At 35.2% G+C, this 25,627-nt stretch overlaps 1 protein-coding gene and 1 long non-coding RNA gene across 10 annotated transcripts in view; one reads left to right on the top strand and one right to left on the bottom strand.

The window, feature by feature from the left end:
- The window catches only part of ROBO2 (roundabout guidance receptor 2), a 593,028-nt gene extending 567,667 nt beyond the window's left edge, over positions 1-25,361 (top strand). For 4 of the 8 annotated variants that reach the window (XM_087418202.1, XM_087418199.1, XM_087418206.1 and 1 more), the window contains 5 exons: positions 8,831-9,013; positions 11,233-11,406; positions 17,624-17,896; positions 19,890-20,090; positions 21,915-25,361. In XM_087418202.1, the coding sequence (XP_087274328.1) occupies positions 8,831-9,013; positions 11,233-11,406; positions 17,624-17,896; positions 19,890-20,090; positions 21,915-21,916 (833 nt within the window). In that variant the 3' untranslated portion in view covers positions 21,917-25,361. The remainder of the gene's footprint in view (positions 1-8,830; positions 9,014-11,232; positions 11,407-17,623; positions 17,897-19,889; positions 20,091-21,914) is intronic. The other 4 variants (XM_087418200.1, XM_087418204.1, XM_087418201.1 and 1 more) reach the window with 4 other exon arrangements.
- Positions 80-16,752, bottom strand: LOC147913470 (uncharacterized). Of its 2 annotated transcripts, none has more exons than XR_015548738.1 (3): positions 16,679-16,752; positions 4,752-4,851; positions 80-2,882 (listed from the first exon to the last, which is right to left on the bottom strand). It is a non-coding gene; the product is annotated as an uncharacterized LOC147913470 (long non-coding RNA). The 2 variants fall into 2 exon arrangements; XR_015548737.1 differs by having other exon boundaries at positions 80-2,889.
- Positions 25,362-25,627: the final 266 nt, after the last annotated feature.

Genomic DNA, 25,627 nt, shown 5'->3' on the forward strand with positions numbered 1-25,627 from the left:
ATGTAAGATTTATTCCACTCCATCTATTTCTGTAACATTTTAAATATGTTAATATTAAACACAAAATTCAAAAAGGATTTGGAAATACTTTTGCTTTGCTGCAAAAATGATAAGAAAATTCATGAATTTTAAAAAGCTTTAAAGACATGAAAGAAAACTCAATTATATCCAGGGCTTTCATGAAAAGTTCACTCCACTGGGGAACCAAGTCTATTACATAAAAAACCTCGACTTTTAGAAAGGATATATATTGTATATCAGGAGCAACGTACAAAGTGAATGCAGTCTTAAAACACTTCTTGATAGTTCACTCTGTAAAATCATTCACTGATGAAAATTAGCAAGTCCTCACAATAAGCCTCTCTAAGGTTGCACAAGGTATTATTTTTAAAGCGCAGAAATGTATAGTGAGATAAACCATATATTTATGCATTTCATATTGCTGGATCCAATAATTACTCCTTTCCCAAGAAATACAGTTATTTTTGCTGTTGACGCCTTTAGGTTCCTCTGGCCTTGTTCACTGAGTGAAAGGCAGCAATTGGTACTCTCCTTGGATGATCCTAGGACTACAACTTACTTCCAAAGATTGAAATTTATCAAATTTTGTTGGAAAAACTTAAATCCTAATGTTTACACAATGAATATGGAGAAAAGTAAAAATTCGATCTTTCTATTCAATTAGGTATCCGTTCTTTGACACACAAAAAAATTCCTCTTTCGTGACTATAAAGGTGTAACTACTATAAATGTAAGTCTTGCCTTTGCATGTCATTGGGTCTTCTCAGAAAACCACTCATTTCCGTATTTACCTTGATGATATCCTTCATCCAGGAGGTATTTTACCACAGTCTTATTTCATTTTTACTCCAACAGTTTCCCACCCTGCACAGATTTTGCACTATGTGTTAGAGTTCAGCAGACACTGATGGGAACTGCTTTATGATAGTGATGGAGAAGCATTAGTATCTATAATTTTCCTCTGTATCCCTTCCTGAATTACACAATGTGTGAAGCATGAGCCCTCTTGTCAGTTTTTCTTCTTACCTGGGGGCTGTCTGCTTCCCAGGCTAATTAAGATTTAAGAACTAAAGATACACTGCTGTGATTTGAAATCCAGATCCAACAGGAGGTGGCAGAGCAAAAGTTTAAATCTTTGAATGCAGAGAATTAACTTACTAGTGCACTGTTATGTTAAGCCCCTCTGCCTGAATTTCTAGCATAATCTCCTTCAGGGTAAAATTCTGCATATTTTTGCATATCTCACTAGTGATACTGAACTCTTTTCCTTTAGGAATGCAGTAAAGAATTGCAATAACAATACAAAGCAAAAGCCAATGATAGCCTGTGTAGTTCTTTTATTAAATATTGTAATATCAAAGATGATAAATATGTCTACAAATCAGGAGAATGCCATTTTGCACTTTTATATGCTCACCTGTTAGTAACATGTTAGGCTGTCTAATGTGGCTGCGGTTAAAAACAATCTACATTTCTCCTGTAGCTAGTATAGTGTTCACTCCAAATGAAGTTTTTATTGCTAAGAAAACAAAGTCCGTTTTCCTACTTGAATTCACTGCCTAATTACTGCTATATAAAAAAACCTCAAGGTGTTGAGGTAGGTAGTCCACGATGAATTTATCCTATGAATAATACGTCGTCTTAGTAAAAGAAGTTGCACTCTACACAAAAGCAGCACAAAAACCCCTTTTTCTTTTCTTTTGCTCTACAATAACTGAGGGGAAGGTATGTTCAAAGATTTAATTTGCTTTCTAGGGTATAGTGTAATTTTAAAGTCAATATAAGTTAAAAATGAAAGTAAATATATTTTCTCGAGAAAGATGTGTGTATGTAGGGCGTGTGAGTGAGTGTATATAGATTGTGTGTGTGTCAGTAGAGATGGGGTGTGTCAGTGTATGTAGAGTGTGTGTCTGTGTGCATGTAGGTGTGTGTGTATGAATGTAAATAGGGTTGTGAGTGAATTAGAGAGTGTGTGCATGGGTATGTGTGTGCACATGCACACGTGTATGTGTACTTGGGGATGGCCCTGAGATGAATGTATGTACCAAAATGTTGTAGAAACCAACATGCTAATGAATATCGTTCTAAAATGTTTATACTTTCTTCAGACACTTAAGGCTAGTTTAATGGTGCTAAATGAGATGGGCAATAAAACAGACACTATTTCCATTGGCTCTTTATGTTTTTTACGATGGTAAGTGCCCATAGAGAGGATTCTGATCTAACCATAAATTACTTTCGGTTCTAAATTTGTATGTGATGTGAATAAATTAGTCATTACTTTCACTTGAAATTCTGTGATACAGATTTTCATTTTCATGAAACTAATGACCATTTTTACTAAATAGAACTAACCGTTATGTCCCATTCCCTGAACCTCTAAAGACAACCAGAATGACAGTCCAATGATAGCACAAGATGGCTAATAAGCCTGTATATAAAGGATATGCAGGATATATAGGATTTTATTTGGATATATTGCATTCCAATGGCTGCCACATTAAGAAATAGTATCAGCAGTTAACAAGGTACAGAGTCCATCTTGTAAAGAAATAAGCACATTAATTCCAAATATTTTTATAACAACAAAGTAATTTGTGAGGGACTTCTTAAATTTTGAAATGATGGTTCATGAAGGGAAAAGGCCAAGAGGAAAGGAGAATATCAGTAGTTCTGTGTTCCATGATCTCAGTGTCTTAGTCTACTTGGGCTCTTATAAAAAATACCATAGATTGGGGAGCTTAAACAACAGATGTTTGTTTCTCACAGTTTTGGAGGCTGGGAAGTCCAAGACAAAGGTGCTGGGAGATTCCATTTCTGGTGAGAGCCCTCTTTCTACCTTGCAGACAGCCATCTTCTCACTGTGTCCTCACATGGCAGAGAGAGAGAGAGAGCAAGATCTCAGGTCTCATTTTATGAGGTCACTAATCTCATCATGATGACCTCATCTTCATGACCTCATCTAAACTTTATTACCTCCCAAAGGTCCCACCTCCAAATACCATCACATCGGTGGTTAGGGCTTCAACTTAAGAATTTTAGGGATATACCAACATTCAGTCCATAATACTCCATTACAAATTTAAGCCTGTTTGGTTGTAATAAAGTACAAAAATGTTTTGATTACAGCACATCACACTCTGTTTTTGGCTAGAAAGTAAACATACAGGATTGTTTCAGTCTTCAGGAATATGCTTGTAGTATTTCTTCCTAGATGCCAAACTCATCATCTTTGGGTAAAAGGAAGGGGAAGGCTTCAATACTTCTTTCTATAACTTCCATGGTGGGAGTCAAGGATAAGTAGTTCCTGAATTTAATGACTCCACCACAGGAAAAAACAAACAGAAGACAATAGGAGAGAGGGCAGGAGGAAAATATCCTGAACCTAGAGCCAAGATGCTAACTGCCTCGGTGATCACAAAAACTAAGACTGAGAGTAAAGGCTGTGAAGTAAAATGAATCAAAGTTTCCTTGCCTGCTGGACCTCACATAAATAGCACTGCTGAAAGGAAATTGCGCTTCTATGTTTTCTATATTTTATGCCTTCAGAGGTTTTTACTGGAACTCCCAAACCAGATCATTTTGAAAACAATAAAACCTGGCAGCCTCACCAGCTTACTGAGAATTGGCCACTTAAAAGTGTGACCTGACATCTTGCTTTTGTTGCAAAAATCTAAGGAAAATATTTTAGTATTAGGGAAATTCCAGAGGTAATGCTAAAAATAATTAAATCATTTTCTTAGATTATCTCAACAGCTTTGATGTATTTAAAAAGAAATTAACTATACACTCCAAAATTTAACAAATGAAAGAGGAATATCATATGTTTAATTTTTATGAGTGGAACAAGTTAACAGGTGTCACATGTCCCAAAGAAGAGATTTTTTTTTTAATTGCTTATTTTTCTCTCCATATTCCTTACACATTTCTTTCTCTTTGAGGAATGTAGGTGGAATTGTTGAAGAGTCAATATGTTTGACTCGAAGAAGGACTTCTGTAGATTAGACATGTTTTTCTACATCTGGGCAGAGGTCAATATATGGATTAATTTGTTCAAAGACACTTATAGTTGAAGATTTTATTTAAGAGAGAGACAGATTGCACTTAATAGGAAGAGTTCCTGGATTAAATATTGGCTGAAAAAATGGGGGACAGCCAGTTTTTGTATCTCATAAAAATGGTAATGCAACAATTAGCAGGGTCATATTATAAAGCACAGACTTTACTCTAGCTTAATGGATCTAAGGATAAGCATTTATCAGCAAGGAAGGATTTAGCATAAAATGACATGTAAATGAATTGATGACTGATCATAAATTAATTTTAGTGCTGAAGATGTAATAGAGACACAGCAAGATGCCGCTTTATCATGATATTTTACTGCTCTGTAACATTTGAGCAACAACTTAATGTCCTCTATGCAGTTCTTCTTTAACAGCTTGAATAAATTTGAGGGTTTTTTTGGCCTTTCAGCAATTTTAAACCTGAGAAATTTTAAAGATTGAAAATGTAAACACAAATAAATTTGGCTATGTGACACAAATTCATTTTTCATTAAATGTTTAAATATGTATTGATTATGTTTGGGACTATAACATGTCAAATTAGTATGGATTGCTTGTAATTTGTAAAAAAATCTCTAACCGAACTGTTTTTACTGGTGTTCGCCTTAATTTTCATGTTTATATTTACATTTATGAAAGAAGTCAATTATTACAAAAATTGCTTACTTTTTAATTCAGGAATCAATTTTTTTTTCCTTCAAAACATTCTCTTCTTTTTTTTGTTATAGTTTTACATAAATCTTCAGATCATTGTTGATGCTTAAATCTAAAGAGGAAGAATGGTAGCCACAGAGAGGTGAAATCAGTGATAAATTTTAACAATTTTACAACAGGGATGAAATTTAATATATGAACATACTTTTTTATGCATGCAGTGTTGCCCAATTATTTTTTAAAATATTCCCCGCAAATGGAACCATTCCATATATCGTATTCAAATCAAAAGCAGGGGCTGTTGAAGATAAAGACAGAGGGACAAAGAGGGAAAGAAAATTTATTTCCTTCTGTTTGTTTCCTTTTTGCCTTCCATTTTGAAGGCAAACTCAACTACACTAACCCGAGGGTGCTTATCTCTCTTTAGCTTGGAGTGATGAGGTTTTCTGTTGCCCACCAGGGCCAAATCTCTATGGCATACACCTCTTCAACTCTGAAGTCATCTATCTGGTTTCTTTGCTCTTACAGAGAATAGTACAGAATGAATAGCTGGTGATGTTTCTTTCTTTCTTTCTTTTCTTTAATTGTTTGAAAAAATTTTTTATTGAGGTAACATTGGTTTGTATAACATTATATACATTTTAGGTGTACATGATTGTATTTAGATTTGTGGGCAGACTACATTGCGTTCACCACCGAAAGTCTAATTGCCATCCATCACTATACACGTGTGCCCTTCTATCCCTTTTGCCCCCTCCTTTCCTTCTGGTAACCACCAATCTATTCTCTGTGTCTATGTGTTTGTTGTTGTTTTTATCTTCCACATATGAGTGAAATCATATGGTATTTGGCTTTCTCCCTCTGACTTATTTTGCTTAGCATAATGCCCTCAAGGTCCACCATGTTGTCATAAATGGCAAGATTGCATCTTTTTTATGGTTGAGTAGTATTCCATTGTATGTATATACACTACATCTTCCTTATCCATTTATCTGTTGATGGGCACATAGGTTCTTTCCAAGTCTTGGCCATTGTAATTAATGCTTAGGGAACATAGGGGTGCATATATCTTTTTGAATTAGTGTTTTTGTGTTCTTTGGAAAAATACCCAGAAGTGGAATAGCTGGATCATATGGTAGTTCTATTCTTAATTTTTTGAGGAATCTCCATACTATTTTGCATAGTGGATGGGGTTCTTTCCATATTGACCAACACCCACTTGAAGCCATGTCTTATATGCTACTCTCTCTTCCCAGGGAAAGGGAAAAAGCATCAGGGAAGACTTCATGAATAACTGGAATTTCTGAGGGCATAGCAAGGAGCATTGATGACTGAGATAAAGTCAGAGCAAAGACACAAAGGCAGGAAAGTAGTTGATTTGCTTAAAGATTGGCAAATTTGTATGTGGAAATCCTCTTATGAAGGACTATCATAGGGAGATGAATAGGATGTTTTTGAAAAAGTCAAGCTAACTCTCTGTTAAGAGATCTCCAAGGATGGCATTTCTTTAGTGACACTGCTGTGGTGTAGGATTTTTCCTAAGTTTCTTAGGTTCAAAGACTAAATTTGTCAAAATGAAAAACCTCACTGATTCCCCATTGTCCAAGTAATCAAGTGTAGACTAACATTATATTCCTTATTTAATAAATTTTCTAGGCATTCTTATGAGTACATTCTTTCTGTAACTAAAATAAGGTCATTGCTAGGAAATTACACATAGACTAGAATCACATATAGAATTTATGGTGAATAATGAAAATATTGAAGGCATTTAATTCAATATACCTGATATTTATTGAATTTCTACTGTACAGTGTCCCTGTGTAAGAGAGATGAAAATGAACGAGAAATAGTTCCTAATCTCCAGAGTTCCACCGTCTAGAAGAGCAAACATTTACATGCAACAAACTGTAGTTTGTAGAGACCTGATATGCTACTATATGCACACTGTTTGAAAAACACAGGAGGTAGAGAGCTTGATTCTCCCTAAGAGAGGGTTGAAGTTGAGGTGGAATCAGGGTGATAAAAGAGATGATACTGATTTGGACTTTAAAGTTTGGCAGTGGTTGATAGAGTTAGTAACAACCCATAGGCGTGTGGAAGGAACAAGAGGTAATGCTATGTAGGTGAAGTAAGAGGACTGCACAGGCTGAGAGGGAATGAGCTGGAAAGGTAGATGGGCTGGGATAGATGTAGAAGGATCTCAAACCTAATTCGGTGCTTGGATGTGGCATTGGCAAGCGAGGTAAGACTTTGAATGGAGGAACAAAATACTGTGATACATGTTTCAGAAAAATAATTCAGATGACATTGAGGAAGATAGAAGGGACTAGAAGGATTTCAGTTAGGAGGAGCTGAGGAATGAAATTGGAGATGTAGAAAAGGAGATACATGCTTGGAGAGTGACTTTCAGATAGCTGACATGGATTTATTCACAGTTTAACAGCCATTTAGAAATATAGAAAACAGTACATGGAAGGAACTGGACTACTCTTTCACATGTTTCAAAACTATCCTCAGTTCTGGGGTTTCATATTCTTTTGTGATCACTGACTGAATCACTTTGATTTTTTCTTATCTACTGTAGCGTTAGATTGCAAAGCCTGTCGCATCATTTCTCCTTTCATTTTGGGCTGTTGGTCCTTGACTTGTGATTATTAACTCAGAAATGGTTCCCTCGGAGGAGGCTCAGTTGCTGGTGTTATCTTGGCTTCCTGCAGTGGCCTGTGTCAAGGGAATTTGTTTGGAACGCAGAAAGTGTATCTCTGTGCTTTTGGCAAATAGAATCAAAACTCTATCTTTCTCTGCTACACTTAACACCCTTTTAACTTCTCAGATCCTTCCAACCCCTTGGGTTTCTGTTTTTTCTGTCTTGAAAGTGCATGAACCCGTGTTATTGTATTCTGGCACCTTGACTAAAAGTACAAATAGTTCGTCACAGCAGCTGTCCTAACTATACTGTTGTTTCTTAAATATTGGAGAAAAGGGGGAAAAATCTATGGCACTTGACTTTAATCTCTTTAAGTGAATATGTGTTTGGTTTATTTAGAAATCTTAAATTAACTTCTTATAAGTACATTTTTGCCTCTCTTTAAAAAAATTAGGATAAGCAACACTTGGTACTTTATTGTGTCATAAATTAATGGTACGTCAACATAAACTTTGTAATGTTAATTGTATTAAGTTATAGGTTAAGGTTTCGCTGTGCTTTGGTCTAAGGAAAAAAATACGGAATTGTTAATGATTTGCTGAATAATTAAGAATACAAGTTATCTCTCAGTATCTTCAAATCTTGTAGCTCTTTGCTCATACAGCTGCAGTTCTTTTCCTCTATTGCCATGTTTCATTTTGCAGAAAAATTCATATTAATGCCATTAATGTTCTTCATAATGGTTAATTTTCTAAAATAAAGATTAGTTTTAAATAGAAAACAGGAGTTCTTAAACTTATTAAAGCAAAGAAAGCATACTGAGCCCTGAAATAAATAAAACTTTTGAAAGATACATTTTTTCTTATGTTTTAAGTCTCTTTGCTTTGGTATTGTTTATACATTTTTTTGTTTATGAGTGTTTGTTGTTATTTTCTGAGTAATTAAATTTTAATTTTAAAATCTTGAAATAATTCTAGCCCTTCTACAGTATACAAGAGTAGATTTCATGCAAATTATCATTGGAGTCTTTATCAAATTCAAAATATAGTCACACTATTTCTTCAACTGAGTCTTTGATAAGTTTACTTTAAATATACTATAATTTATTTTAATAAAAGTGTTCTTCTCTGAACTGTAGAACTTAAAACATACATAGCAATTCTCTTTTGGAAAATGATCATGTAATAATTTAAACAATGTAAGAATGGAACATATGGAACCTGTTCTGTTCATATGCTGCAAATAGATACAAGTTTTAAATGAGCTTCATTCTTCTGCACTAGGAATGTGTAAAACATGGATGATGCTTGCATATGGCTAAAGAAGTCATGATGAAACCAGATTTACCTTGAGGCAGCCTACTTGTTCATTAGTAAAGTGTGTACAAGCAGATGAACTCTCCAATATATACAACTCACTAGACAACTACATTTGTTTTTAGGTTCAATGGTAAATGGATGGGGCTCTGCATCTGATGAGGATCGTAACTTTTCTAGTCATAGATCTAGTGTAGGTAGCTCCTCAGATGGCTCCATCTTTGCCAGCGGCAGTTTTGCACAAGCACTGGTGGCAGCAGCAGATAAAGCTGGTTTTAGGCTGGATGGAACCAGCCTTACAAGAACAGGTTGGTAGACCCTGAGTCAACACTCTTTGCATGACAGAATCTTGTCATTTGGACACTGAGCTCTTTCTCTCCTGTTCTTTCTCCTCAGTGAGTCTGACTGCCGGGCTTTCTTTAATATGCATGAACACAGTTTGGATGCTCAATTACCAGAACTCTCTTCTGATGCTAGTTTCGCAGAGCCAAGAATAGGCTCCTACTCACCGCCTTCTATCCTTTATTTCCCTTTCCCTTCACGGCTCTGCTGATTAATTGGAATATGCTTCCTTTTTATATTACAGCAAAGCAGCAACTAAGATTGCCATTAAATTTTCGATAACTCACACTTTGCAAAATTCTCACACAATCAATAATGTACCCAGTGATTAAAATTATTCAGCTTTTATCTCCATTGCTTTCCTTTGCCCCATTTCCTTCTGCAAATGCATTTTCTGGGAAGGCTTTCTCAGCATGGGGTGAATGGGTCTAAGGCTGTCAGTCTAACAGTTCAAATGGCTGATGGTCTTATTAATTGTTTGGCTATTAAGATTTTAATCCAATAATATTTTCTTTGTTTTAAAGGATGCTAATGAAAGATACACCCACTGCATTTGCAAGTTGAATAAAATAATGACTACATATGTGCTGCTCCTTAGAGTAATCTAATTTTGGTTTCTGAGAGTAAGAAGTAATAAGATAAAAGACCCATTATGTAATTTTTCATGTATCTGATCATTCCCCCCAAAATAAATATGGAATTCACTCTAATAATATATTGGTAACTTGTAATCATTTGTTTTCCTGAAAAAAAAATAACTTAGGTCTATGTGTACTCCTTAAATGCACATATAACAAGGTTATAATATATGAATTAAACTGAGCTACCTTACAAAACAAACTAATGAAACTCTAAGTACGTTTTTGAAATCTGATAGTATTTAAATAGTAAAATAAAAACAATTTGACCCTTCACTAAACTCTCAGATTCTAAAAATGAATCTTGGAAATTTTCTTTGAATTGTACCATCAGTATCTCTGTGGTGCATGCATTAGGTACCTTCAAAAGAAATAAAAAAATATTTTCCAAGCATTGCAGAGGTTTATTTTTCATCTAGCATCCAAACTAAAATATGTCATAATATAACGGTTATTTGAATTTTCTTGCTTTATAAAGCACAAGTTTGAAACTTGATGTTGCCTGAGTGCTTTTTGTGGCATAACCGTAAGCAGAGCAGTGAGAAAGTGCAAGGAGACTAATAAAGTAGAAGGCATAAGTGCACTTCTTGCATGTATGCTAATAGCTAATAAAGCATTAAGCAATATCATGTCACATTGACTTAAGAAAATGTAACGACATACAACAATTTTGTACGAAATGAAAACATACACAAGAGAATAAATACGTGCACATAAACCAACCCTCTCTTACCATAATAAACATGATATTAAAACCATAAGATGTTGAAAATTTATTAGCTAACCTTTTCCCAGAAGAAAGTTCCCTGCACGTGTACACTAAACCACAAGGAAAGGACATAGCACATTTCCTTTCTCAATGAGAATTTGGAGTCTGCTCAAATACAGTAATATTCGTTAGAAAACACCTATTGCACTTTGGATAGACAAGGTGATTTTAACCTGATATCTGTCCTATTCTATACACTAATGTTATTGAGTTTCTGCTAAAAGAGGTAGAATTCATGGTGTATGTGTATGGGTGGTAAGGTTAATTTAATGTACGTGTCTGAGCAGACCTTTCATGTAAAATTTCAAATGTAATTACTACAGGACATTTTTCTGTGCCCAAAGAGAGTTTGTAAGATTCCAAGGGTGAAGCTTGATTAAACAAATAAGACAGTACATAATTCATTTCAAAAATAGCTTCTTTAGTTTTAAGAAGTAAAAGCTGCATGAGTTTGTATATATCTATGAAAATATCACTAAGATTGTCAAGGTTACATAAAAATATAATCAAGTAATATCAAGTTTTTGGTTGGTAGATTTATTTTATATACATTTGTTTGAGTTTTTTCAGTGGGTAGTGTGTTGCTTATTAAAAATTGGACAAAATAAAGGCAGCGAGGTATACTTTTGCTATTGAGATGCACTAGTATTTGATATCTTCAAGCGGCATCTCTAGGCAGGTTTGCAGGTTAGTCTTAGTAAAAGCAGAAATACAAGACAGAGAGAATCAGTGTATCATAATAATATTCTATATATCTTCCCCTTTCTTTTCTTTTTAGGCAAAGCCTTTACCTCCTCTCAAAGACCTCGACCAACCAGCCCATTTTCTACTGACAGTAGCACCAGTGCAGCCCTGAATCAAAGTCAGAGGCCTCGGCCCACTAAAAAACAAAATGGAAGGCGAATGGAGCAACAGCCAGCATTGCCTCACCGGAGGGAAGGAATGACAGATGGTAGGTTTGCTTCCTCCTCCCTTGTCTCCTCACTGAAGAGATGTGCTCTGTGCCATCCTTTATTTAGACTAAAGTAGCTATGGTAGATTAGGCATTGCCTCATTATATAACAATGCAGAAAACCTGGCGATATGGTCTCATTTAAATGAAACACCCTCTTTGTTTTTTTAACAATCTGGAATTATTTCTATATTATCAAGCCCCAAGAAATATATGCCATACCACTTTTCAATGATGACTTTTCTACCATTCTGGCATTTTCCATTAATGCTTTTTAGTGAACATTCTCCTTTAAGTTTAGGAAAGAAAACATAAGGAGCATGTGCACTTGCGATGTTGTCAGAACATTTCTGATATTAAATTAAGATATCTCAGATGACATTTCACTTTTGAAAAAGACCAGGAAGTGAATTGTAATTTAGTAATTTTTTAGTTTTGTGAATTTCAGGGCTGAAAGCATGCTACATATCATCTAGTTGGTGGGTCAACAAACTTTTTCTGTAAAAGTCCAGATAATAAATAATTTTGGCTTTAGCGAGCCATATAGTCTCTGTCACGACTACTCAGCACTGCCCTTGTAGCGCCAGTGCAGCTGTAGGAGAAAATAAATGAATGGTGTGACTGATTTCCAATAAACCTTTATTGACAAAATAGACTAGCTGAATTTGGCCCATGGGCCATAGTTTGCTGATCTATTTCAATCCTTTTATTTATATGTGGCGTCCAGTCTTTGAGTATTTGCATAAACACTGCTAGTTTCAGGAAACACAATATTATTGGAAGGTGTCCTTGGAGGACCTATTTCCCATATAGTCAACTTAATTTTCATATATTTAAAAATAGGAATAAAAATATTTATCATGAAGTTTTATTCTAAGAAATATGTAAGATAATATATTTAAAGCGCCTAGTGTAGTGTCAGACCCAAACGTAAATTTCTTCCCCCTTCTCAGCACTATCCCTACAAGCACACAAACTTCGTCCTGAGATAGCTCTACTAAACCCCAAAAGGATAAACCTAGCCAAGCTGTGCGTTAGAACCATCTAGGGAACTCTTAAATATACTCTGGAGATTCTGATTTAATTGTTCTAGGGTGAAAACCAGTTATGGGTATTTTTAAAGCTCAATCTAATGTGTGGTCAGCTTTGAGAAGCTGTGACTGAGTCCTTAGCGCTCATCTCAGTCTCTTAGACTTACCATTATAGGACACAATGAAGCTCAGTTAGAAAAGAAGTATTTGTTCTTTATTGTTTTTTTTTTTTTTTTGAGGGGGTCTGTATCTGGTAGCCATCCTTCTGCTTTCCTTTGTCATTTTATAACACTAAGAAGACTTTAAAAGCCAAATATAATGTGTTCTAAAAGCTTTCAGGGTGACTTATCTTTCCTGCTTACTTTGTTTTCATTGGGAGTGTTTCTATGGAATATGAGGGCAAGGGTACAATCGAGATTTTGATTCTCCATAAATGGATCTCCTGTGGGGAGCAAAAATCTCATACTGCCTCCCTGCCTCAGATGTTCTGAAGATTAGTTGAGCACTTAAAGCAGTCTATAGTGTTGATCTTATTCCCTCTAAATAAAAAGGACTATTCTCACAGGTATGCTAGTTACAAATCTCAGATTTAATAATTTTGTATAATTTTCCTGCTGTGAATGTCATATAAAGAGAAAAAAAACCTCGTATATGTTTTTCTGTGGCTTTTCCGAAATGTTTGAAGATCATATCTAGAATATGTGGAAGATATAAAATATAAATCAACAAAGTAGAAAGCTCTTTTCTTTGTTCCTAAAACACTTTTTTTTGCAAGCTTTTTCAGAATGTCTGGTTAAAGCAAGCCGCCTCCTAGTTTAAAGCATGATCAATATACTACTTATCTTTCTGAAAAACAAATAGTTTCCTAACTTTCCAAATTTGCCAACCTTTCCAAAAAGGATTATGGATTGTGTGTTGCTAGTAGATACATTTTGGAAGTAGTGATATTGCAAAGGAAATTTTGGCTCCCATGTCTTCCCAATTATTTAATCCAAAGACATTTTAGTTATGATACAAGGACATTTATTTTGGATGGCACTCTACAGATTATCCTTAAGGATATTATTTTACAGCAAATGTATATATTATAGCATTTATATGGTATGAATCCATGCGTCAGTAATAATTTTATAATATTTGTATGTAAAATCAAACTGTTCTTTTTGGGAAGTTTGCTGTTTAGTAGCACCTAGTATATACACATTTTACACTAAAACTTTTGCATTATAGATTTTACAATAGTGTTTTATGAGTATATTAGTCAGGGTAATTATTGCTAGCTGCTAAACCAAACAACTTCTATCCCTCAGTGGCTTAGCACAGCAAGAGTTTGTTTTTCATGGACACGCTGATTTATAAAGGTCAAGGGGCTCTCCCCTAGGTAGTAATATAAGGATGTATGCTTCTTCAGTATTGGGATACCATTATTTTCAAGATAGGACCTTTATGGTTTCTGAGTGATGGGAAGACAGAACATGGGTGATCACTTAGGAAGTTCTATGGCCAGGCCTGCAAGTGCCAAATATCACTCCTCTTATTTCCTTGGTGAGAACTCTGTCACGTGGCATCAAACTAACTTCTGGAGTGGGAAAGTAATCTTTCCTGTGTCCAGTAAGAGGAATTGGGAATGGTGGGAAACATCAGTCTCTGTCCCAAAGGCTATGCAAAAACCCACCCACATGTTAAGGAGTGCTCTTCTCCTGTGGATAAATTCTCTCGTAAGCAGGCATTGCTCAATCCAGATCTATTTCATTTGCATAAGCCAAAGAATACCCTTTAAAGCCAGTATATTGACCAATGCTGAACAAAGAAGGCAGAGCAGGTAGATCTCTATCCATCAGCCTTTTTTCCCTAAATCATCTCCTTCCAGCCTATCCTCTCCTCATTCCTCATAGCCCATTCAGAGAAGGGGCTCTTTCCCAGCTCTGCTACAGACTAGTTTTGACCATTGAGCAAATTTCTTTATTCATTTATCTATTCATTCAAACATTCATGAAGCACATACTAAATGGGAGGCAATGGGAACCAAACAGACAAAATTCCCTGCCCTCCTGGAGCTTCCATTCTAGTAGGGCAAGATACATAAGGACCAACATAAATACATAAGTGAAAACAAAAAGAATGTAAGATGGTGGTAAGTGTCATGGAGAAAAAAACATCAGAAGAAAGTTGAGAAATATAAAGGTGTGGGGGGATATTTTTTAAGTAGAGTGCTCAGGGAAGGCCTTGCTAAGAATATGACATTTGAGAAAAGAATGGAAGGTTATAAGGGAAAGAGCAATGCTGATATCTTAGGGAAAGTCATTCCAGGAAATGAGAACACCAAGTGGAAGCCTGAATTTATTTGATGAAAAGAAAAAGGGATAGTGTGATCGAAGCAGAGAGAGCAAGAAAATAGAATATGAAGTCAGAAAAGAAAGCGAGGACCAGTGATCTAAGATCTTTAAGCTTCTATAAGGACATTGGCTCTTACTTTGAATGGGAAACCACTGAAGGTGTGTGCATGTGTGTGTGTGTGTTTAAGATGTGATCTTACTTATGCTTTTATTAAAGAAAGTCTCTCTATCTGTTATGTCAAGATAGACTGAATGTGCTTCTATGTGGAAGCACAGAAATCACAGAGGAGATTGTAGAAGTAATATAAAGAACAGATGCTAGAGGTTCATACCAAGGTGGGATCAGTGGAAGCGATGAGAAAGGTGGAATTCTGGGTATAGTTTGGAGGTAGAGCCCACAGGATTTGTTAATGAAATTATACAGGCTGTAAAGAGTACTCTAAAGTTTAGGCCAACTTGTAGAATGGAATTGCTACTAATTGAGATGAGGAGCACTACAGAGGAAGCATATTTTGTAGAGGAAGGTCTAGAGCTCAGTTTTGATATGTGAAATTTGAGATGCTCTCTAAACATCTAACTTGAACTCTCTGGTGTGGATTTAGTTATATGAGTCTGGAGTTCTTGGAAGGAGCAATCTAAGCTGCAGATATTTCATTTCTTTGTGGCTCCTTTTTCTTACCTAAAAAAAGAGGATAATAATGGCACATATATCATTGGACTGTTGTGTGCCTGACAATAGCAAATCCCCAGTAGGCTGGTAAGAGACTCTTCAATGAATTGATTTAGCTGAAATGAATCCACATAGAAATGAATAATAAATTTAATTTAAGTAAATATATTTTATTACATACTTTGATTTTTTCCACAGCATTCTTAATCCTATCTTTTTTCCAATTTGTTTATTTCAATGTACATACAATGTTCTTTCTTCTCAGAATATACAAACTTCAAAGATATTACTTAATTATCTAGCCATATAATTTCAGGTTAAATTTAATAGTAATCAGAATTCTAGCTAGCATAAGCAGATGCCATTTTGGCCATTTTAAAAATTAAGCTGCTCTGATGGAGAATAAAAATCAATGACAAGATGTGCTATTTTGGAAGCAAATACAATAATTTCCTTCCTACTGGCAGCCTTAAGTCCAATAACTGAAATGAAATAATTAATTTGCATTTATAATAATACATACTGAAGGAAGTCAGTATTGAATACAAAGGAAACACCAAAATCAGTGGTGGATTATTCAACAAACAGATATCTCAGTATTGGATTACCTCTTCATTTTGGAAGAAATGTTCCAAATGCAACTTTATTCTCCCAGATGGAAACCCTGTTCCCATCAATAATTAGTAATTCATAATCTAACAAGAGGACATGCATAAGAACTGGGAATGCTGCTCCAACATGGGAACTCCCAAAGCAGATGCTGAGGGGATTATCATTGTCAGTTCAGTGGAGGACAACATCATTTTGATCATTAAAAAGAGTATAAAGTGTCTTAGAAAGTCCTTAAAAGGAGCAACTTAGCGTCCCTTAAGGAAGCTATCTTTTGTACACAAGAAATTTATACTTTTTGCTTTTAATTTCACTAACAATATTATTAGAAATGAGCATTATTGCAAAAATGTGGCTTGAGAAATAATTACCTATATTATATACAATATCCTCTATCAATGATATTTATGTATATTATATATGGTATTTGGTCTTTATGGACAAATAATATAATTATTGATACTCAGGATGAACAAAGAAGTTTGCAATAGCATGCCAGAAAAATCATAAGAAAATAATACAAAACAAAGTTTAGAATGTTTAGAAGATTTCAAAATCTTCAACAAAGTAATTTGAGAACTAGTATAATAGTATAAATCATATAATAGAGCTAGTAGAATACTTACATAAATATGCAAGAAGGGACTATGAATTCACAATTGAAGACATTCAAAATATAAATGTGTCATGATCTGACGACCTAATAAAAGAAAAATGAATTATTAGCTGAGTATTTGAACTTTGATATGATATTTAATTTAAAGAGCTTTTCTGAAAAGTTATCTATTCCACTACATTTCAGATTTTCATGATGTGTTGTCTACTCTAGCACCACAAAGCATATTCTATCTGTACTCTGAACATTGGTTATTACTTATTAAAATTAATACGTTCGAAGATTATAATACATTAGTTGTAACCCATTAGCTAACTCATGAAACCAACAGCTGGAATTGGTTGTCAGGCAGAATGTTAATTGCATTTAATAAATGTTAGCTTAACTCCTAGACTATTGCTGAATATGCCTCGTACATGGATAAAGGCAGTCATATGTTGCATATGATACGGCACATAGTTCTTAATTTCCCGAGGGCAACATTTCCTATGGAGATTAGCAGGACAACTTTTATTCTTCCCAGGGCCTTTTATTAACACAGCTGCTAGAATTTCTAGTCATTTTGTGTCATAGTATTTCTATTTTGGAGAGGTGGGGGTGGAAATGGATTAAATGTGGAGAAACCATAAACTGCCCTTTACGCCTTGAACATTAGCCTCAATGCGCAATTGGAAACACTTTCCAATAATAGTTGGATAAAACTCCAATAGTGAGAAACACTTTCTATACAATAGTTGGATAAAACCAGTTGATTTTATTTCAAAAACACTGTGATCAAAAGATAGCAAAGAGATCAATAATATGCATTTCTGGATATAAATGACCCTTTTCCCCCCAAATTTCGTTGGCATGGGTGATACCTTTAGGAGGGCAAGGGTTTTTTCTTCATCTTGAATTAAAACCTGTATCTTTCATTAAATTTTAGTCCATTCTAAACATTATTCAAAATTTTTAGATCTTCCACCACCACCAGACCCCCCTCCAGGTCAGGGTTTAAGGCAGCAAATAGGCCTGAGCCAGCATGCTGGTAACGTGGAAAACTCAACAGAGAGAAAAGGAAGCTCTCTGGAGAGACAACAAACATCCAACTTAGAAGACACAAAGAGCTCATTGGATTGTCCAGCTAGAACGTCCCTAGAGTGGCAGCGACAAACCCAGGAATGGATAAACTCCACAGAACGCCAAGAAGATATACGGAAAGCCCTACACAAACAAGGTGTCGGACCAGGTGTGTTCTGCACAGTTCCAAGAAAGTGTGGACTTTTACCAATTTTTTTTTCTACCAGGTATTTTAGAAATAGCAGTTCATTAAAGGCATCTGAAATACATTTGCCTTGAATCACTAACTGAAGTTGGAATTCCTCAGCAGAGCTCACAGGCACATGCCTTAAGGCTGACTCCAGTGGGGACTGTTCCTCAGCTTAACCTCTGCTTAGGGTCTTTGATCCCAAGAGACCTCCAAGCTTCTTCTGTAGCGCTCAGGAAACAATTTGATTTTTTCCTTTTAATGTTTATATTGAGTATTTTTAGGACCATTAAATTTCTTGTCTAGTGTCAGTTTAATCTCTGCCTTCCACCAGTTTATTCATTTTGACTGAAGTAACTAGTCATTTTGAAGGGAGAAGTCACTTCAGTCAAACAGTTGAATTAATTGAAATACCAAATAAAGTTGCAAATAAATGCCCAATCACAGAATCCTAAGAAAAAGTTAAACTGGGCCTGCACTTTCTCCAACTGATTAAATTTAGTTGATGGTTAACACTTCAATGGGAAATGTTCTTGTTTATAAATCAAGTTTCCTGGAAATGTACAAAATAAATTTCATGGTTTGTGTTTGGAATTTTTTGTGGGGGGCAGTACAAGGGGAGATTGTTGAGCCTGTTACAGAAATGCATTTTCCGCAACATTTCTCCTCATGTCAGGATTCATTGAGTATTAAAATATGCACAGGGGCCAGCCCGGTGGCATAGTGGTTAAGTTTGCATGCTCTGCTTTAGCGGCCTGGGATTCACAGGTTCAGATCTCGGGCATGGACCTACACACTGCTCGTCAAGCCATGCTGTGGTGGCATCCCACATACAAAAGAGAGGAAGATTGGCACAGATGTTAGCTCAGGGCCACGCTTCCTCAAGCAAAAAAACGAGGAAGATTGGCAACAGATGTTGGCTCAGAGCCAATCTTCCTCACCAAAAAACAAACAAACACACATACAACAACATTTGAAAGAGTTTCCTTACATATTCATTTGTTAATTTGGACTCCATCTTTTCTAGATATATCCTCTCCCCATGCATTTTCAATAATTATATGGTGTCACAATTTGGTGCTCAAGGTTTTAGAAAATGTAATTTATGCAAGGCCAAAATATAGCAATTTTAGTATCTAGATTTAGTGAAACATTTAGGAAAATTACACCATTCAGGCTGTAAGCGAAAAAATCAATGATTTTTGTCATTTCATGGTGACTATCTTAGGAGAGAAATAGTCATCTAATCGCAGTAATAATATAGCCCATACCTAAAAAGAAAGAAAAAAACAGAGGGGGTGCAGAGAGAGAGACAGGAAGAAAGAAAGAAAGAAAAAATGGTTTCAAAGTATTAAGTATTTAGTAATATACATCATGAGTTATTTGTAGAGAGATGGTACATAAAAAATAATACTGACACATTATTTATTAAAATGTGTGAATTTGTCTTTTTCTTTTAAGGTAATACACAATGTGTTTCTATCCCAAGATACAACAAATTTAAAAAGCTTATTTTATTAAGTAATGTACTAGAGTTCTTTATCTAAATCGATTGAGAAATTGTTGCCATAATTTAAACTAAAACAAAAACCATGTTCCTCCTGTCTTAATGGAGGAATTAAAGTGGAGTCTCATTGAACTCCAGGAATTATTCTCAGAAATGCTTTTGTTAAACAATATGGATCATTGTATGCAGCTGTCTTTTATAATGAATTTTTAAATTTTGCAAATGATGTATAACATTGTATATTTATCTTAAAATCTCTTTTCATTTAATCCCGCTTCAGTTCCTGTTGTAGGAAATGTTGCTTTCACATGGAAATTCCTTTAATATTTGAGTCTTATTAAATCTCTTATTTTTAATTTTACAAAGGACTGAAATGGTAAAATAGCCCATCTTGAGCTTAATATTTAAAGTTGTTAGTTTTGTCTCCTTGTTGCCGTTCAACTTAGCCCTTTGTGTTTCTTTTTTCAGAGGAGACCTTGGTGCCCTATAGCAAGCCCAGTTTCCCATCACCAGGAGGTCACAGCTCATCAGGAACAGCTTCTTCTAAAGGATCCACTGGACCTAGGAAAGCCGAGGCGTTGAGGGGAAGCCACCAGCGCAATGCCAGCGACCTTCTTGACATAGGATATATGGGCTCAAATAGTCAAGGACAGATTCCAGGTGATTTATGTAAGTGCTTTAGGACGTTTGAAAGGCTATGGTGATTCAGAAAGAATATTGGGTTAATAATGTAGGGACCCTCCCGACCCTCTTAGGGTCCCTGGCTGGGTTTGAGAATTAAACTGGTAAAGACAGATTAACAAGAAAAAAGCATACAAATTTTATTGAACTTTTATATGTACATGGGAGCTTTCACAAGAGAATAAAGACCCAAAGAGGTGACCAGTGCAGGAAGCTTTTCTACCTTTTAGACAAAGAAACAATAAACTTGTGAAAAATTGACAAAACAGAGGGGTTGGGGGTAAGGGTAGTAAACAGTGAAGAAGTAACTAGAAAGATAAGGGTTAGTTTAACAAAGTTTGTTTGTACAGATTTCTCAACTCAAACTCCCTGTCTCTGGTAATGAGAATGTCTTCCTGCCTCCTGGTACAGGGAGTGTACCTTTCACTTGGGAGTTTTATGACCTGTTTCAGGGAAGAATGGTGAAGAGGGGCGGGTCAGAGTGACCTTCCCGCTTCTGCCATTTTCTCAAAATCCTTCAGCTTAAGGTATCAATATATCAAGGTGCCATATTTTGGGTAGCATGTCCTGAACCCCATCAATAACATTGCCACAGTAAACAAATTTCAGAATAGTAGAAAACTAGCTTTACTATGAGAAAAAGTCAATTACGATTTTGAGCAGGTTTGGTCATGACTTATACCATTGCTATTTACAGCAGTCAATTAAATAAACATATCTTCTATTTCAAGTCTGATTTATACTATACAAAAGTTGTATAAATTTAGGCAACCAATCTTAGTACTTACAAGTTAATTAAATATAGTCCACTTTAGTTTTCTTTGCCTTTTTAACTGAGCACAATAAAAGAACGAGAAACATACCAACCCTTTGGGAGTTTCAAAGAACCTCCTTAGAAGGTCCTCACTCTCTACTTGCTCTTCATTTATTTTTTTTTTAAATTTAGGGAGTCAACTTTGAAACGCTGATCTTTGATTTTAGTTAATTTGTAGTGCTTTGATTATAAAAATGTATATTATAAATAAATTTCTCTTTTTGAATAAAGAACTGGCGTTGGTAGTTAGTATAACTAATCTATTTTCTAAATATAAAATGCTAGGCAATGGAAAAAGATAGGATGTTGTAGTATGTCAAGTAAAAAGCATTGAACTCTTTTTGTTAATTTCATCATGAAAGTTACCAATTTCGCTATCCAATGTCAAAATTATACTTGCTGAATATTTTCAACTGCTTCTTTGAATTCAGTTTGAAAGCACTGCTTAAGGAACAACCCTAGGTTCCAGTCTTCTCAATCACTTACTGGTTGTGTGAGAAAATAAAATAAACTGCCTTCCTCATCTATTTCCTTATGTAAAAAATTGCATTGCTATTATGCTCACATCACAGTCTTGGCGATACCATGAGATAATGAAAAGTAAAAGTGGTTTCGAAACAGTCTAGTTCTTTATTAATGGGAGTTATCATTATTGTTGTCTGTTACTAATCTGATTATTCTTAAGGTAATGTTTATAATTTTTAGTTGATTCATGACTACTTGAATTTTTCTTTAACTTTTGTTTTGGAGTCATTATAGACTCACAAGAAGCCCAAAAATAGTTCGACTTGGATTTTTAAATCTTCAAATTCTACATTGTTTCTTTTTCTTTCCCTTCCCATAAGTAAAATTTCTTAAATTCACAAACTCACAAAATATATTTGATGATGTTATCTTTGTTTAGTATCTATTTGCTTTGCTTTTTGTCGTGCTGGTGAGGATACAAGAATACTTAATTTAAATGCAAACATTTCTTATTTTTTTTAATCTCTTTGTAGAGTAACTGAGAGGAGACATGCAAAGCTGCTCTGAAGGACCATCAGGTCTGAACTCATGGAAGTGATGACACTAAACAGTGCAATGAACAATTTCTTTATTTATGTACTATTAAAAGAACTGTAAATGCAATGTAAAGACACACAGCCACACATATCCCACAGATGTTTTACTTGTGTTCTTCTCTTAAGTACACCACCCACCTTAACTCTTTCTTGTCAGGAGTATATAAAAAAGAAAGAAAACAAAACTTGCCCTCCAGGAAGAAAAGGATTTTCCTCTGTATATAACTTCTTTTGTGCATTGCTATGCAAGCTCACTCTTTTTAGCTCTGTTCATATTATTGTCTGTTCTTATTGGTCTGTTGTACTATATGTGAATTAATAGGCTGTGGTGCCATATATTAACTTTTAATTGTGTAACTTTTATGTTTAAATTTTGCACTGCAATTTTATTTGGTGATAAGCACAAATCTCTACTCCTCGTGACATGAAGAAAAAGACTGAATGTGAAGGGAGTTTCTGTACTGTAAACTAGGTTGGATAATGCCGATTGTAACCGATCACATCCGATGGTTTTCAGTTGGGGTGTTGAAATAGGGAGATGCAAAGGAACAGTGGCGTTGGCGAAGTCTTCTTTGAACATCAGGGACTGAGTCAATAAAAAAAAAGCAGAAAGGTGGCTTTTAGTATCGACAAAAGCAGGGGTCAAAAGAAGGAAGTTCAAGTCTTAAGACTGAATAGGCATTAAAAAAATACAGGTAGCAAAGATGTACTACACTTGCTAAAAAAAAAAAAAAGAAACTAAAATTATGTTTAGAATCAGCTTTACCTGTCATTGTAAATGACCCCTCTGAGAATTAAAACAAGCAAAAAGAAATTAAGGTGTTTCACAAGAGCTGTATTTATATTACAGTTTTTTAAAAAAAGCATTTTCTGAATTACCATAATTAATCTCTCCAACTCATTAAGTCAGAATATAATATGAAGTTCCCCAAGGAAACAAACAAAATGAACTCTAGCATATCTAGCAAATAGTGAAAGAGGCAATTTATTATTAGGACATACTCGGGCTGCTTCCAAATACGAAAACTCTTGCAATATCTTGTTTCATCTTTCTAAGACATGTACAGTACACACTAGAGGATAGAGCTGCATCACTGAAATTCATGACTTTTTGAAAATAATGCAATTTTCTCTATACAATTCTGTGTTCTATTTGATTGAGAAGCGCAGTTTATGCCACCAAATGTATAGCCAAATTGTAAGTGCTTGAAAAGCAGTGCTCAGAGTATGTTCAGTTCACAGTAAGTAGATTTACTGGAATACATATTTTATGGGACACTCTCAGAAATTGGCTACCACCTAAAGTATGTTTCACCCATTTTGAATGAGTAAATTGAAAAGGAGAAAAATGCATGTTTATACACTTTTTAAATAAAACCAAACCTCGTAAGTGGACATTAATAACAGTGTCCTGCCTCATTTGTTTTCACGACTTTGAGAGCAAGAAGTTCCTAAACATCAGTCATGTATGGTCAAAATGAGTATGACTTTGAAATATATGCTCACTACTGTACATGTATAATCAATCAGTCAAGCAGAAGAGAACTTTCTTGCAATTCCCACTTGTGACATTTTTCCCTGTGCTGCCCACACAATTGTAAATTCTATTTCTAGTTAAACTTTCTCATGTTTTCTATGATGTGTTCAGTAGTTGATACCTTGAAAAGTATTCAATGTAATGATTAAGATCAATTCTAAAATATGGGACCCATTTGAATGACAATTTGTACTCCGTGCATTATCGGCTCAGTCACCAATTGTATGTCATATTGTTATAGCAAGGGGATGATGTAATTCAATGTTTCCATCTTTTTGATTCCCTGAGACTACATCGACACAGGCAAGCGTAGAGGAACATAATGCTCTTCATGGGCCCCAACATCTTGGAGCCCTGTAGTTCATTTCTTCACTGAAGAGAAAAAGAATTTTGAGACCCACTTATTAATCCCTGTATCAACTTTCTACCATCAGTGCCTGAATGCCATTGCAGTCTGATTTCTCTGGGACAAAGAGACTGGGGAAAAGGAGAAGTTTCTGTGAAGAATGAATACATACTTATTCACCACTGTAGGATGTGAGGAATTTAAATTTTTATTTATGCAGTTCCTTTCTTCCCCTCTTTCTATTTAAAAGCAAAAAATGTTTTGTGCATTTGTGTTCCCTCTTTATGCTCCTCTACAACCCAATGTAGTCTAAAACTTTAATTCATGACACATGTTACACATAGCCTTTGACCCCTGGCAACTGTCAGGTGTATGTGACTACTTACCCGAGACTTCAAAAATAGAGTCTGTGTATGCAGGTGACTTCTGGAATAATGCAGGGCATGGCATCATACCTTCCTGATTGTCTTCAGTGCATAAAAATTAACTGTTTGGTTTGATTATGTCACTACAGACCCTATGGTTACTTGGAATGTTCTTTTAGAATAGTCCACATTCCCTGTTAAATCTAGCATTAAATAAATTGGTTGGTCAAGTCTTGCACCAAAAATATCATCCTCACATAGAGATAGAGCAAGATAACATTCTGTGGCCCTCCAAATGAATTCAGGAACATTATCAAAAAATCAAAAGCCTTCGTCAACTTTCTATATGTAAAAGCTTCTAATCAATGTAAATCAGAATGTCATTAGAAGAATACAAACCAGTATGAGAGTACCGTGATTTTTTCATTTTGTAGCCAATGAAATGAATGTGATTAGAAATTCACTGAGCTCACTCTTCTACAGGTCTTAAACAGAGGCCTGACTAAGCTGTCAGAAGGAAGTCTGGGTGGGAGAGAATGTAATCTTATCTTCACTCACAGGCAACACTGCTGTGCAGCCGTGCCCCACAGAGGCACAGCTCCATTCTTAACATGCGAAGTCTCCATGGGGGAAATAGCCAAATCATTGCCCCAACTCAGGTATGCTTCAGTGTATGCAGGCAGAGTCGCCCTACCCCTTCTCCAAATCTTTTCCATGCCATATTTAAAGTAAGGTGGGATAGTACGGGGGCCTAAAAATAATTGATTCCTTTACAGGATTTGAATCCAGTTTCAAAGGAGACTATAGGAAAATCAAGAATAACATTTAAGGTGTCATATAACCAAAGGGATGTAAAAACATTGCAAGTTTATTTGCTCGGGGTAACAAAACAGATTAAATGGTGTTCTATGATGTCATAGTTTAATGCTCTGGGTATTTAAATATATCTTCAGTGGGATTTGAGTTGAAAGTTTGTATAAGCTTTGATAGAACACCCCCAAATTTCTATTCAACAAATTTATGTAATTATCCATTGATAATGTAATTATAACAATACCAATGAGCTCGGAACTGTGGTTTATCTTCTCCTCTGGAAAGTGATTGTGTGTCAGTATTAAAGATATGCAGAACCATGACATTCACTGATTTGTCCATCTGCTTCTGTATATTGTATTTATAGACTTAAACATGACAAGAATTGGTGTAAAGCAACACGTCTTTCCACATTATCTTAGAGGTGAAGTTACTTTTGTTTTGCTTCTCTGAAATGTGTACTTCAAATGAAACACCCTACTTTTTTTAAATGAAGTTCAATTTACTAATTTTTCTTATCGCATAATTTTCAAAAGCATTTATTGTGACTTTAAAGTATTGCAAGATAAGGGATTTTGTGGCCGTGGGT

Source organism: Ceratotherium simum, chromosome 27, assembly GCF_057802395.1.
Source record: "Ceratotherium simum simum isolate JZ-2026a chromosome 27, ASM5780239v1, whole genome shotgun sequence".
NCBI classification, from domain to species: domain Eukaryota; kingdom Metazoa; phylum Chordata; class Mammalia; order Perissodactyla; family Rhinocerotidae; genus Ceratotherium; species Ceratotherium simum.